Genomic DNA, 15,731 nt, shown 5'->3' on the forward strand with positions numbered 1-15,731 from the left:
CTGGTTTCCTGGTGTCTATTCATCTCTCCCGAAACAGTATCAAAACAATCATTTTAAATGACAAAAGTCATTTTAAAAACAACCAACCAACCATTAATTAGACCATGTCACTTCTCTGCTTAAAATCCTGCAATGACTTTGCCACCTGTACTTAAAATACAGCTTCTTTAAACTGAATCCATAGGCTCTCCATCAGGGACCAGCAAACTACAGCCTACAGGCCAAATCTGACTTGCCACGTTTCTGTAAATATGGTTTTACTGGAGCACAGCCACGACCGCGTATGGTTGCTTTAGTACTGCAGTGGCAGAGTTGACTAATTGTGACAGAGACCACACGGCTTGCAAGGTCTAAATATTTATTACCTGGTCCTTCACAAAAAGCTTCCTGACCCCTGCTCTGTATGTCCGACCTGTCTTCCTGCCTTATTGGATATCTGCCACCGCCTTTCCCCAGCCTGCTCATTCACCATACCCTAACCACGCCCTTTCTTCCTCAGAGGCTTTGCACCTGCTGTTGTAATGCCCCAGCAATGATCTTTATTCACATCGTCCCACGACTGCCTCCTATCAATGAGGTCTCAACTTAAATGTCAACTCCTCAGAGACCTTCCCTGATCAACAAAAATAGAGCAGCCCCTTCAACCTCCCTAGGTCATCTGCTATGAAACAATAACATGACAATTTGAAATTATGGACTTGTCTAATTCTCACCCTGCTCTCCACTGTAAGCTCCACAAGAAAAGAGACCTTGCCTACTGCCCCCATGCCCCATTTTAATCAGCATAAACCCACCACCAAAGCCGATACCTAGAATTGTTTTTGAATGGAAAAGAAAAAGATCAGTAAAGAGTTGCTGAATGAATGAGGCCAAGGTCAGGAACTCGTCTGATTCTTAAGTTTGCAATGTTCGCTTTTCCTGTTGCAGGCGGGCCTTAACACTGGCCCGCCCTTAATCACAAAAGGCTGAAGGAAGATCAGTCCATATTCGTCGCTCCATTATGGGCAGCACAACTCCACCAAGAGTACATTGTCCTGAACGTGGGTCCACCTTGCTCTCTTCAGGTAAGGAAACAAGTTAGGAAACCAGGCAAGGCAAAGGTCACACGACTGGATAAAGTTGTTCTCGGGGATGGCTGGTTGTGGTGAGAGCACGGTTGTGGTGAGAGCGCGTGGTGCTCTTGGCAACAAGGTTGCCTGTTCGATCCCCACATGGGCCACTGTGAGCTGTGCCCTCAACTAGATTGAAACAACTACTTGACTTGGAGCTGATGGGTCCTGGAAAAACACACTTAAATAAATAAAAGTTAAAAGAAAAAAAAAGTTCTCAACTTTATGATTATTATGGTTAAGAATTTTATTATCAAAATTATTACATCTCTTGTGAAAGTTCAAATGTTACAGCAAGGTGTAAACACTCCACTTGAGAAAGAAGTGATACTTCTTCCCTTCCAAGAGTTCCCCCCACCCCCACCCCCATCCCCCCCAGAGGTCTGGTCTTGACAGCACCCTGCCCACACAGAGTAGCTGGGGTCTCTGCACGTGCCAGGCAGGGTGAGGGCCGCCTGCCCGCTGGCCTCTCCCCATGGTTAATAGCCAAGGGGAGAATGCAAACCCCAGCCCAAATGGAGAGACATTTACATACGTTTTATATAATATACAAAGAAACCAGCATCCCAGGCAACATGATTTCTACTCCCAACGCTCTCCCAGACTGATGGGTTTGTGGGGGAAACAACGAAAAGAAAAGTATTCTGCTGAGGTCTCAGCATTTAAAAAAAAAAAAAAAAAAATCTCCCCTCATTTGAGCAAACACCTGATTTCAATTTTGAAAAAGTGAAATTTTGTAACAGTCACACACAAAGAGAGAAGACTGTGCATATGATAGTTGTAGGAGGATAGAAGGAAGGGGATGCAAGAGGCCAGGGAAGAAAAGGAGGAGCAAACAAACTGAAGGGAAAGGAGGAGGGAGACTCACAGTATTATCTTGTCCAAAAGAAAAGAAGTAAGGTCCACTGCAGCACCAGGGATTACACCTGTCACAGATCTGCTACCCCTACCATGGTTATAACTGAATACAAAATTAGATAAATAAAAACACACCGGATATTACAGTAAACAAGTGAAAGAAATAAGCTGGCAACCGTATGGAATTTAAAAAGATCGTGTACCCCTCCTGGCTGGCTCCAGAGCTCCTCCAGGGGCGTACAACAGGCACAATGCACTGATGGGGAGAAGCCCGGCTGCTCTTGTCTCTCATCCAGAACAGTGGTAGGTGTGTGGGTGGCTCCGTAACTCTCACCTGTGCCACTCTCAAAGAAGCATCCCCCAAAGAAATATGGGGCACACCCACACACAATCACAGTCCTGTCGGCGCCACTCCACACACATCTCTCCACTCTTACCCTGCAGTCACGAGTGCATGCTCCCCAATCATGGAGGCGGTCCTGCTCATGGGATCGTCAACTCCTGATTAATTGGGAGTAGAAAAAATAAAATTCAAAGAATTCCCAAACCACTTGGGGTCCTTCCTAATCAAATTTATTGCCAACAGCTGATAAGCAGCAATGCAAAATTGGCCCATCTCACTTATCACTTCTCTTTTCTTTGCCTACTTACGTCATGGGTTACTGAGCTGTGAAATAGCTTGGGGCGGGGGAGCGGGATGGTAACAGCTGGGGGCTCAGACAATCTACCAGGATAATCTGCTCCTGAATAATCAAGAGTTGACCACAAACTCCTCTTCAGAGAGCCAGGTACCCCTCTCTCAGAGCACATTCCAAGCTTCACTATCCCTGCCTATTTCTTGGTGATTTTAAGACAAAGGTAGGAGCCTTCTTGGTGGACACTCCTTGGCTGGATATCTGCTTTTGGAATGGTTGTCTTAGGTGAACATTTACATACCTACCTTTTTTCTCAAGTGCATAAAACCCTAGTACTACTCAGATGGCTTGGGGCTTTGAGATTGGCTCTTTTCATTTTTTTTTCCTTTGAAAGAAAACTTTGTTTTGGATTTAAAAAGATGTCCTCGCTGCACACGTGACTACAGGCTACAGGCAAGGATGGGAGACCGAGGCTTCAACACAACTCATTGCACTTAGAACCGCTACTAACCGAAACACCGTTTGCTTGTCAACAATGTACCCTTAACAGCAGGGAGAAACTTCTTTATAGTCTCTGCTTCAGACAAGATTTACATCTTTCTCCAAGGCCAGAGCCAGTCGCGACCACAAGTCTTGTTTCTTGTCGACCAGACCCAATCCTCTGGCACCTTGTACCCCCTTCCCCAGCAATCTGCTTGGCCTAGGTTCCAGAGGCAGCTGGAAGGAAGCAGCTATGGGCTCAATCAGTTCTGTTTGCCCAAATCCAGAAGCCCTAGGAAAGTCCCGTCTGAGTCTTGACTCCCGACCCTTGCAACGGCTGGAGCCGGTACTGGTGCACACCCCCGGCCCCGCGGTGCGGATAGTGCTGTGAGCTGGAGACCGCAGACACCCTGGAAGCCTGGTAGGCAGCTGACTGCCCAGCACTGGGCAGACTGATAGTCCGTAAGTCTGATGGCAATGACGACCTAGAGTTCTGAGGAAAGGAGGTGGAACTCAGAGTTCCTGTGCTGGACTGGGAAACCGAGTCTGAGGTCGGTGAGTCTGAGGGGCCCTGTGGGGTAGGGCTAGCAGCACTAGAAGGGCAGCTCCTCCTTGGAAGACCGCTGCCCGTGCTGTTTCCAGAATGTGGCTGGCTGCTGTAATACCCTGGTGTCCCCGTAAATGGGGCCAACGAGTCTGTGGACACAGGGTGGGCGGGGCTGGAATAGGATGCAGAGGAGAGAGAGGATTCTGAAGAAGCGTGAGAGGGGGGGTTTCCAGGTCTCAGTGCAGTAGTTCGGTAACTGTATCCTGGAGATTGGGTGGGATGTCCTCGAAAGGGGGAGGAACTTTGCTGAAGGAGATTTTGTGATTCTGTCCGTGGACTATCACACTGCAGGAGCTAGAAAGAGTTGGGAGAAAAGCATAAAGAAGTGAAAAAGTCCCTATTTAAGCTGTTTATGAATATTTAAAATAACCTATTTTTTCTACCTCTTTACCTTCTTAACCATCTTTTTTTTTAGGATACCAAAAACAGTAAAATGGCTGTCTCTGGTCACTTTATTTTTCTGGCATGATTTATTACCCGAAGGTGAGTAGATGATGACATTTCCAAAGCTTCTGAAACTATATGCAGACAGCATCTCAACTGCAAAGGACGGCCAGCATCACGAGACATTTGGAATCTGGAGCAGCCTATGCACAGAGATGAGCAATTTCTCGTCTCACCTGGTAGCTGTATCTGGAAGGGCTGTAAACGGCTGCTCCTTTAGAGAGTGCTGAGCTCAGTGTCTCTGGGCCTTCTCCATCTGCAGGGTCTGGAAGGCAACACAAAATGAACCTGACTTCTTAGAATAAGTGAGAATCACCCTTGTTCATTGAAATCACCAATGCCATCACTAACCCATGCTGCTCTCTCTGACAAATCAGGGGAACGCAGCATGCCAGAAGGGCAAGAGGAGCGGTCAACTATAGGCTATGTCTTAAATGCCTCATCTGATTTCCTGTCTCCTCCTTTCTCTTCATCCTTCATTGAGGTGGACTTCCAGGACTTTGGGGAAATGAGTTACAAAAACGTATCCCTTGAGAAAGAGCAGACAGAGAACAAGCAATCCTAGATCTTAGGAATGCTGAAGCCCAAAAGACTGGAAGCGAGGCTGAGCTGAACCTCGAATACAATGGAGCCCAACTACGTAAGAAGCCGACTCACCTCTGCCCGCATGTGGTGTAACCTTTGTGGAGCCTGGCTCACGTGTCCCTGAACCTGGGTGGCAGCGGCAGGCCATAAACTCACCTGAGTCTTTCTCTGTGATGTTACTCTCCCACGTGGGAGAAGGCTCTCCTTTCGGGGCCACCCTCACACTGCTTCGGAGGACTTTGGGGATGCTCCCTCCTTCTCGCAGTCGTTCTACTGACGTGGGAACCATCCTGCGAAAGCAACAGGGCGCACGTTTATGCCACAGGATTTAGAGTCAAGAGTCTGGAACAACTGAAGCGCTGACAATGGTTGTACAACATATTCTCTAAAAAACATCCTCTCAAACATCATTTGTTTCAGGACCAATTTAGAATAAGGTACTTTTCTCTGCTTCAAATTATGTCAGGCACAGAAGAAAAAACACTTTTAAATAAAAAGCAATCAAAGAGAAAGTAAATTTAAAGATGTATACTTCTTTTAATCCCCGTTTAGAAATGCTAAATTTTGTCTTCTGTGAAGTCATGTACCTGGCACACAGTAGCAGTTTAACTGATGTTTCATAGATTAATAAAAATTATTCATTTGGCTGTTTCTTCTTTTGCAGACTTTATTTCTTCAGTTCAAGATCCCTGAACTCCCTCACTCTTTACTTCACTCATTAGATACTAAGTACTTGCCACCAGTCTTGTTTATTTGTGGTATCCCCTAAAACAGACAAGTCCTTTCAGACTGTCGTATCTCTCTGTATGGGACGGCTGTGTGGAATAGAGACTTCTGTTGTTAATTTAAGTGGAACTGAGCTGAACTCCTGACTTACCTTTCACATTCAATGAGAAAACAGAAGATGCAGTGTTAGTGCTCAGTAAATACTATAGCTCATCTGTGTCCACACTATATGCAGTCCAAAGTGGTGTTCTACAGGCTTGGCGGCAATTCTTTCTCTCTGTAAAGCTAGGGGGTTGTGGCTGATAAACTATTAACTCAGCTGAACAAAACAGATGGCACTGTTGCCTGGCTTTCCCAGACAAGCGTTCCCATACATTTGAGATAAAACTGGAATGATCCATTTAATTATTGAAGCATCAAACATCAACTTACCACCTACTGCTGATATTCTCTTGAGGTCTGCAGTGAGATGAAGTGCCTCTGGAATCAGATGGGCTTACCGCCTCCAGATGGGACAGAGAGGAATGAGATGGGGAGAACTTTTTGTGAGGGGAAGATGGGGTTCGGGTTGAGGATCCCTGCACACCATGGGCACCAGGCTCAGAGAGGGAGTTACTGCTGCCCTGCCCGGCTCCTGCAGACTTGCTTTTACTCTGTGCAGAGTCACCTCCCCCACCGGCAGAATTCTCCTTGGCTTCTTGTTTCCGTTTGCGGTACTCCAGCAGGGATACCTAGGAAGCAAACAAGAAACAGGACTCCAGCTAGACGTTGTTAGTGGATCAGCAGCAATGGGGAAAGAAGATGGGACCCTACGAAACCACTAGTAAGTCATGCAAACAAAGCAGACACCAACATTGGCAACTTTTTTCAGGCATGAGAGAGATCTGAGCACAGCTACATATTTAAATCAATCAGGAGTTGGTAAGGAGAATACAAGACACTAGGAGATGACATTTTGGAAGAATGGTGTTTACCAGTAGAACTCAACCTTTTTTCTGCCTTCAGAAAACCCTGTGAGATTGTCACTGAGTAACAGAAGTGTGCTATCATATTATCTGCAACAATGGGAGAACCCAGAAAGGGATGGTGGAGAGTTGGGAGCTCCTGTAGTTTGAAGACGCCTCCTAGGTGATTCTGATAGCTTTTCCTTACTCCCCAGGAATCCCTAAAAGTTAGCAGTTATTATTTAAAAAAAAAAAAAAAAAAAAAAAAAAAAAAAAGCCAATGCTTCAGGGCTTTCAAAAGTGCTCAATTTCCCAAGATACACCCCAGGATTTATTACTGATTCCATCTTACCCATAGGGAAACTAGTATAAAAAGAGAAAGGAAAAGACTTCTGGTTTCTATTTAAGCAAGTCAGCTCTACTAAACCTCCACATGCTTGGAAGCTGCTTCCCAACTCGCTGTTTACCCACCTGGTTCTTTCCTGACCGCCCCAGAACCCTCTCCCTGCCTTCCTGGGCACACCGCCTCTATAGGTGCTGCTATAGTACACTGTGCTTGCACTGGGCTTACAATGGCTGTTAACCTGTTACGTTCCCCCACTAAACTGTATGTTTTATGAGGTCAAAGACAAAATCTATTTAGCTTTTTATCTTTAACATCCAGCACAGAACTTGGCCTATTGTAGGCACTCAACAATATTTCTGAAATAAATCATGATTTCAATTACTTTTGCACGTAATAAATGAAACCAAAAATCCAAAGACTGTTTTCATTTTTGTTTCTGATAGTCAATGCTGTTCAGGCCAGTGTTCTAAACCCATGGCTATCTTATTCCAAATTATATGCCAGTGTCTCCCCCTTCTTCTATTCCCTTAGGGCTGTCATTAGTCTAAATGTAAAATATAACAGTAAGATAATTTTGTACATGCACTGGTTATACAATCTTGGAAGGACTTAATAATAATAAATTCTGGTAATGCATTTTATTGTAATGCAAATATAAAAAGCCACTAGGCTCTATTTCACCAAGATCAGTACAGGTATTTTGCAATTGTGTGAGATTGCTAGAGAACATTTAGCATCTCTAGTCCCACCCAATAAATAAAAGTTGCTGCGCCAACCTATAATACTCCCATGCATTTCCAAATGCACCTAGTTGAAAATCACCAACAGAAAAAGCAGGGTTTTGGATTTGTAATTTCTAGAACAAGCATTGCTTACAAGTCAAGCCCCAATTCTCGATGGCCTGGCCCTGCACATTTCTCTATACGCTCCTGACTCTCCCCACCTTTCCCGATACCATAGCAACATTCAGCTGTTTACAATTACACTGCATCCCTGCTGTTCACCCAATCAAGTGTCACTTAGTCACGTTCTGTTCCATTTGCTGCAACATCTTCACCCTTATTTGTTGGCTCACTGATTCCTACTGTCTGAGATCAGGTGACCTGTCACGTCTCACTCCGCCGCCCCTCAAACTGGCCAAGAACCTCTTGTTTGTTCTGAAGTACCCCCCATATATCTGACTCGGCCAGGTTTCCCTATTAAGATCTGAACAACTCCTTTGGAGCATCCGTCACGATTGTAATTAATTACTTATGAATACAATTATCTGCTAAGCTCAGTCTCATTTGCTATAAGCTCCATTAGGGCAGAACGTAGGAGGCAATATAGCATGGTGGCAACAAGCGCATGCAGTCTGCAATCAGACAGACTTGGGGGTGTCCTGGCTCTTCCATTTACTAGCTGTGTGACACTGGGCAAGTGACTCAATTTGCCTTAGTTTCCTCATCTGCAAAATGGGAAATTTGCCATCTTACAGGATTACTGTGAGGATTGAGTGCATAAGAGCTTAACAGTGTCTAAAACATGGGAACTGTTACATATTACAAGTAATTAACATTCTTCTTCTCCATTGTCCTTTGAACTGCCTGGCAAGTGGACAGCACAGTCACGGCAGGCGTTTACATTTGCCGATTACTTACAACACTCATCAAGTAGTATTAGAATAGCCTGTGTTTCACCGGATACGGCAGAGAATGTATCTTAGTTATCTTTGTTTTCCTCACACTGAGAGCAGTGCTGAACACATAGTGGTAACTTAGTAAGTACCTACTGAGTGTTAATACTCTTCAAAACGGTCTCTATAAAGTGAAACACGTACCTTTTTCCTCTGTGGTGGGTTCTGGGGGGCAGAGGGGACTCCTTCACAAGCCCTGTCACCACCAGGTGACATGGATCCACGAGAGAGGTCTTTCATAAAACCATGTTCATATCTGCTGGGAAACCCTTCTGCTGGGGAACAATACCCCCCATCCAAATGTAAAGGCTTCCTATCCCCTACTAGGGGGGACCCTCGATATAATCCATCGGCTCGAGGCATAGCGTTCAATGGGGAATAGGCATACATTAAGTTAAACTCTGTCCGAAATGCCTGGTCCGAGTTTCTCACAAGGGTCTGATGTCCGTCCCCACTCCTGCTTGGAAAGCCAGTCTCAGAGGTGGGCCCGAGGGAGGGATGAGGAGCCAGGTCGGAATGACCTGAGTTGATCAGGGAAGGTCTGTCAGCACAGCTGTTAGTGTTGGAGTCAAGGTAGCCTACTTTTGTCAAGTCCAAGTCTTTTCGGTGACAAAGCTGAAAGGAACAAAAAAAGAAAGAAAAATCAATGGAGACATGGAGTAGAGAGGAGAAGGGAAAAAGTCAAAGGGCAGAAAAGGAAGGCAAGAGGGGCACAGGTGAACAGGAAAGAGCAATGGAAGCAGAAGATAGAAAGCCATTACCATTGGTAAGAGTCCCATGGAGCAACAGTGTGGACAGGCCAGATCACTAAAGAATCCTCACCTTTCCCAAACTGCTTTCAAGTCTTTCTGGAGGATACTGGGAAAACCAGGATTAGATAATTGGCCAAATGTGACTACTTTGCCTGCTTAGCCTTTCATCAGGTTTGCTGAGTCATCTTGTACTACATTAAGGGACTGGCAGTACAACTGGGGATATACCTGAGCCTATGTATGTATGCTACAGATTTGAGACTGGTCTTAAGATAACCCACTGGCTTCTGGTGTTATTCATTTCTAAATCAATAATGATGGAAGATCGAAAGAGGGGAAAAGATGAATGAAAGTAAATGGAAAGCCAAGTATTTAATGTACTGGATTCAGTAAAGCAGAATGGTATTAAAGACATCAACCAACCAGGTGTTCACTCACTTCCACTATTAAATGTACCCCAAACAAACCCCATCTATTAACTTGTTATCATGACCTCCCAACACCAAGATTTTCCACTGCTAGGTCAACTAACTCTCTAGAAAGAATGGTTCCAGAAACCCAGCTATCACGCCCTGTCAGCCTCCAAATTATGTTACCTTCGAATCTGAGGCAGCTGAGTAGAAAGCTCTTTCCTTTCAAGATACCACAAAAAGCACCCAGTAGGCCTGTAGACACTAGAATACAACCTTCCTTAGTTTGACACTGATCTATAAAATCCTACTGATTCAGAATTTGGTCAATTGTCACTGAATTTAATACTAATTTTTTATTAGAAGGAGGTGGGGTTAACAGTTCACAGTGACTTTCTAAAAGGTTATCAGAGACTGTAACTTTCTCTTCAAGAGGAAAAACGTTCCACATGGATTCATGGAGTTAATCATTACTACATTTGTCCAAATCTTCTAATAGTTAAGAAATGCTAGCACTAAAATATGATTTTAACATCACAGCAGCAGGATTTCTGAGCAAAGCACTCGACTGATAACCTAGGATATACTACTTGTGTGGCAACCATATCCCAACCACTGCAGAATGGAGGCCTGTGTCACAGAAACCACAAGCTGACAGTTTGCAAACCCAGTAAGGAGCTATAAACAAAATGTAGAAAGCTGACAGGTATGCCTCTACCGTCCTAAAGAAGCTCAATCTGTCAACCAAAACTCAAAACATTTAGTTAAACAGAGCTCTCAGGTTGACCTGGGAACAAGGCATAAATCACTGCCTAACTTTTCCAACGTAAGTTGCTCCTTTACCAGCTCCAGATAATAAATATCAAAAGACAGCTCCTACCAATTTTTTTTCTCTTCCCCACGCCCCTCCACTCCGTTCCAGCCGCTGTTTCTCAGTCTAGTTGTGTAGGACAGAACTCCCTGGCCCATGCTGGTATTATGAGCCTTGCGCTACCCCCTGGCTGAGGCAGTCGGTCGCCAGTAGTTGGTCGATTGCTCACAGCAGCTCACGGCAGCTCTTGCCAGCTGCCGGCCACTCACACTGGCTACTGGCTGCTCATGGCAGCCCACGGCAGCCTGTGGCTGCTCATGGCAGCCCAGCTCCAGGGAGAGCCGTTGTTCACAATCTTAGCCGTAGAGGGTGCAGCTCACTCACCCATGTGGGAATCGAACCGGTGACCTTGGCGTTAGGAGCACGGCACTCCAACCACCTGAGCCACCAGGCCAGCCCTCCTACCAACTTTTGATTCAACATTTCTTAATTAACAAACACACATTATTTGTTAGACTTTCTTTAACAAGGCTCTTACCACATCTTCAGCCTCCTTTAAACTTTACTTCTAGATTCTATTCTTTTAAAACAACTCTTTAGCCATTCCCTCCTCCAGACAACAACAAAAACAAACCCCACAACACATACACACAGCTACTTCATTTTCCTCCACCTATACTGAGTGTTCTGAGTAATCAGTCACACATGGGAAGATTAATTCAACTCATAGTGACCAACTGGCCACCCTCCAGCCCATCACCCCACTCACCTGGATACCTCAGCCCTTCCCACACACTCACGCACACTCACTCAGAGCCTCCAAGTGTGATTGAGATGGTGTGATAACTACCTCAGGTGACAGGGACTCGGGCCTATTCGCAGGGTAACTCTCAGGGGAGGATATGTTCTAGAGGAGGGAAAAGCATCTTGTTATTCATCTACTTGAAGTCAAGAAGCAAACCAAAACAAAAAATAAAGTAAAAGCAAGCATAGATGGTTAGTCACAACTTTTTTGGGGGGCAGAGGGAGGGATAAGAATGCAAAGGGTAAATGTTAAATTGCAGAACTCATTTCAATGGACAAAATGACTTGTTTAAATGCTTCCTGGTGCCTTTGAAAGCATTTAAGAATAAATTAGTTATGTTTCATGCCATAAGTAAACATCTCAAGCAACTATCAGGAAAGAGAGCAGTAAAATTTTACATTATTATAGCTAACACTTGAACACTGGTTTGCACTGTAAGGGTTCACTTATAGTAGTAGTACCTTGGTTTTCGAATGTCCCTGTTGATCAACATTTCGGTTTACGAACACCGTAAATTTTATGGATCTATGGTATCATTAGATAGTAAAATTCAGCTAAATTTGCAGCTTTAGGGGTTGATTTTAAAGGTATGGAACAGATTAATCCATTTTTGCATTACTTTCTATGGGGAAACCGCACCTAGGATTTCGAACGTTTCAGAATTCCAACGGTCCAGAATTTGAGTGTCTTCTGGAACGGATAACGTTCGAAAACCAAGGTACCACTACCACTGTGTATGTGAATTTTTTTCAATAAATACAGTACTGTAAACGTATTTTCTCTTATTTTCTTTTCTCTAGATTATTGTAAGAATACAGTATATAATACATATAACTTACAAAATATTTATTAATCAACTATGTTATTTGGTAAGACTTCTGGTCCAGCAGGCCATTAGAATTTAAGTTTTTAGAGAGTCAAAAGTTATACAAGGATTTTTGAGTGGGGGTCGGCACCCCTAACTCCTGCATTGTTCAAGGGTCAACTGTATATTTCTTTCTAGGTTAGATGAGAATTTAGCAACCTATACTATTTGTTATTGCCAGGCACCCTACCACGTATTCCTCCTTAGGGGAATCTTTTTCCTTCACCCCACATTTCCTTATTCTGAGACTTCAGGCCCGCCACTGTTATCCAGGGAAACTGATTAGCGTGCTGGGGGCTGACAGGGCTAGGGACATGGCTAGTTTCCCTTAAATGACAATTACAGAAGATTTGAGTGATGGAATCTTTGGCTTATAGACTAGATAGTTCTTGGCATAATCTAATTGGATTTGAGCACCCCTACAAACATTCTCTCTGTTAAAATCCACTGTACTTCTGGGAACAGAGGAAAACAAGAAAAGCAGACGTATACACTTTGCGTCCCTGTGTCCTAAACATGTTTATCCTTATCAGGGCTTTCACCTGAAGCACCATTCTACGAAACAGAAACTGGGCAATGAACTCTAATGGGAAGATCTGAATGGTAAATGTGGATAGAATGATGGTGGTTATTGTGACAAAGATTCAGGGTACCGGGGTGTGTGTGTGTGTGTGTGTGTTTCCTAACGTTGTTGACTATGAACTGTATCTGTGGTGGGGGAAATGAGGCTGTTCAGCAGAGCCAGGTATTGGCTGTTCATTTTATTGAGTGGGATGGGTAGTGTGTGTGAGATGGATAGTGGGGTTTGGATCTCAAGGCAGGGAGAGAAGAAAAGGGTCATTCTGGTGGAAAGGAGGGACTAACTAAGTCTGCCTTCCCAATGTTGTTGCTTTCCTTTTTCTTGATGGTTCCCCCTATGATCTTGTTCTCTTCCACTACATGTCGCCTCAACTCCTTCCCTTAGCATTGGAGATTATTTCTCACTTTTCTCCTGGAATGTTTTTTATTTTTCCTTTCAAAAATATTCTTCCCCCAACCAAGCTGATCTTTACTTGGGACACCTTTTGGATTATTTCTCTGTGTCACTTAGTCTTGGATGGATATAAGGCTCCATACCTTCCTATACTATAACAGAAAATAGGAGAGCATGGCAATTAACATGGTGATAAGGATGGTCAAGATGGTGAGGTATGTTTCTTTATTGATTAGGAAGGCTCAATTGCCTCAGTTAAACCATGAGATTAAAATAGTATAAACATGCATTAAACTTTCGAAGAGATGGGCTATTTATTATATGATTTTCTTTCCCTCCTGGTATTCTAACATTATGTTTAGACTGCATCACTAAAAGGACCTTTAATTAAAAACAACAAAAAAAAACCCAACCAACCCCCGCTCCGCCCCCCGAACAAACCCCTTACGTTTTCCCGGTATTTCACAGTTATCCAAAGTGCTACAAGGGATAAGAAATGCAGCGAATGCTAAATTTGACTGGGAAGGCAACTTACCTTTTAATTTCCATAATTTCACATTTAGTAAAACCTGCAATAACAAAGTATGAAACCCTATTCCTATAATATACTGCCTACGGGGGAGAATGTCCTCTCATGAAACTTTACTTACCAAACCCTAACTGAAAAGTCAACAGCACCCTCAACAACCAAACCAGACAGGTAAACTTAGTTAAGGCCTCAATCAGCTGCTTTACTATCTGGCTAAGAAAGAACACCACAGGGAATTTGGTAAAGAGTAACTTCGCTAAGAATCAAATGTAACTAGGAAATTATTTTACCCTCTAGAGGTGGTTTACCCCAAAAGGTCTAGTTTAGGTACAGAACATAGCTTCCCCTTGCTTTCAAGGTTGCTAGCTACCTCCTTCTGAGTTAGCCATTCAAAGTCCAGGTATTTTTAATCCCCATGCTCTTATAAAAGATGAACAGGGAGGATGGCATTGGTTAGAACATTCTCCTTTATGAAAAAACTCATCTGGAGAACTGAAGCTAGGGGCAGAGATGAGTGTGGTTAGTGATCTGAACAGTTTTTTCTGAGAAGGAAAAGATAATGTCTGTTTAATGATAAATCAAAGCAACATGCAATAAATGCATTTTTATACACATGGAATCTACTCAGCAAACCTGGTGTCACCCAAACTTGAATACTAAAGTGATTCAGAATTAACTTTCTGAAATAGCTGAGATATACATTGATCCAAAGACTGAATATAATCAATTTATCTTTATAAATGCCTACTGCTAGCCTTTTTCTAGGTCTCATTCCTAACACATTATAAAAACAGGGAAAGTAACCTGCACTAGGGAAAAAACCCTCATTTGTTATTAACTATATGCCAATGCTTTCAAATCTGTTCCCTGAGGTCAAGACGAGAACACAAACAACAGGGAAAGACACTTCACTGATTTAAAGGCCTACCACACCAGTATAATCGGAGCTTTCAGGCTGGTGTGATCAATAATTATTAGGCAGCTAGAGGCCTATTTTAATCAAAGTACAGAGTAAAGGCAAACATGGAGGTGTAGTATGTTTACTACCTAGAGTTAAGGAGACTGATGGACTGCCTGCAAAAGGCAAATGAATGTCATCTGTGACAGAACTATTTCTGTTTTGGGAAGTATGGGGACTGCCAAGATGAGAGGCTACCAGGTAATAGTTCACACTGAACCTGAGGTTTCCCGTTCTTTTGCCGAGACAGGCAAGGAACATGGTAAAGAGCATTTGAAATGCTACTGTATTTGAAATGAGGAGGTGCAAACGAGGACTTCATATTCAGCACTCCAAACAACCAAACCCAAATCACCTCAAACTGCAGAGGAGTACTGCAGCGACTGGCAGTAGTAAGAGACGTGATTGGTGAGAACATGAGGCTGTATCCATTTCGACATTCCTCTTCTGGGTGAGATGGGCCAGATGTGGTCAGCTGGGGGCTCTTTGAGCCTGGATTGGGAGGGGGTGGTGTGACTGGAGAAAGAGGCCGCAGTAACTTGGTGACATTCTGCTCCATCAGATAGCGAGACTTCCATTTCTTTAATGGGCTCAACAAGTCTGTGAAATACAAAGCTTGGATGAGCGGCTGAAACCACAATTTAAAAGGAGGCTCTGTAGTTGAGCCATTAATCTCTAGCCCCATAATGGCTCTTAACTCCTCTTTTGCCTCACCCCATTGTTATCTCCCACAGTCAAACCAAAACCCAAAGAAACTCTTGAAATGCCACACAAAGTAGAATTGCCAGATGAATCTGACACTTCTGACAGATCCCTGGACCCAATTAATCCCTTCTAGTGGGAAACATAAATTAACTTTTTTACAGTTTCCGAAAATCCCAAATCTGTGTCACTTTGTTGAAATCACCCTCTACTTAATTGACATTCGCCAGCTCAAGCTTCTGGGATGTTAACTACATGCTTCTTTTAGCTTTTCTATTTTTGCCATTTTTCAGCAACTTTCTGTAACCTTCTGCTTTAGGAGGAAAGAGTTACATATGATCACCTGATCCATATCTCTAGCCCCTAGTTCTAAGAGTGCTTCAAAGTGTTAAATGATTTCTACAAAAACTAGGCTGGTATTTTTTCTCATTAGAATATTCTACTTTCTGTATTTCCTAGGTCCACTTAAAAAGGAAGTTACTACTCTGTATATTTTAGTGACCACTTAGGCCAAAAT

At 43.5% G+C, this 15,731-nt stretch overlaps 1 protein-coding gene across 22 annotated transcripts in view; it reads right to left on the bottom strand.

Moving 5' to 3' along the window:
* Nucleotides 1–1,464: 1,464 nt before the first annotated feature.
* SETD5 (SET domain containing 5) overlaps nucleotides 1,465–15,731 on the bottom strand; it is a 76,527-nt gene continuing 62,260 nt past the window's right edge. For 14 of the 22 annotated variants that reach the window (XM_033131925.1, XM_033131919.1, XM_033131937.1 and 11 more), the window contains 7 exons: nucleotides 14,868–15,112; nucleotides 11,233–11,289; nucleotides 8,554–9,024; nucleotides 5,877–6,175; nucleotides 4,875–5,008; nucleotides 4,310–4,398; nucleotides 1,465–3,983 (listed from right to left, as the gene is read on the bottom strand). In XM_033131925.1, coding sequence (XP_032987816.1) covers nucleotides 3,375–3,983; nucleotides 4,310–4,398; nucleotides 4,875–5,008; nucleotides 5,877–6,175; nucleotides 8,554–9,024; nucleotides 11,233–11,289; nucleotides 14,868–15,112 — 1,904 coding nt within the window. In that variant the 3' untranslated portion in view covers nucleotides 1,465–3,374. The remainder of the gene's footprint in view (nucleotides 3,984–4,309; nucleotides 4,399–4,874; nucleotides 5,009–5,876; nucleotides 6,176–8,553; nucleotides 9,025–11,232; nucleotides 11,290–14,867; nucleotides 15,113–15,731) is intronic. The other 8 variants (XM_033131930.1, XM_033131938.1, XM_033131928.1 and 5 more) reach the window with 1 other exon arrangement.

This window comes from Rhinolophus ferrumequinum, chromosome 17 (assembly GCF_004115265.2).
Source record: "Rhinolophus ferrumequinum isolate MPI-CBG mRhiFer1 chromosome 17, mRhiFer1_v1.p, whole genome shotgun sequence".
Lineage (NCBI taxonomy): Eukaryota > Metazoa > Chordata > Mammalia > Chiroptera > Rhinolophidae > Rhinolophus > Rhinolophus ferrumequinum.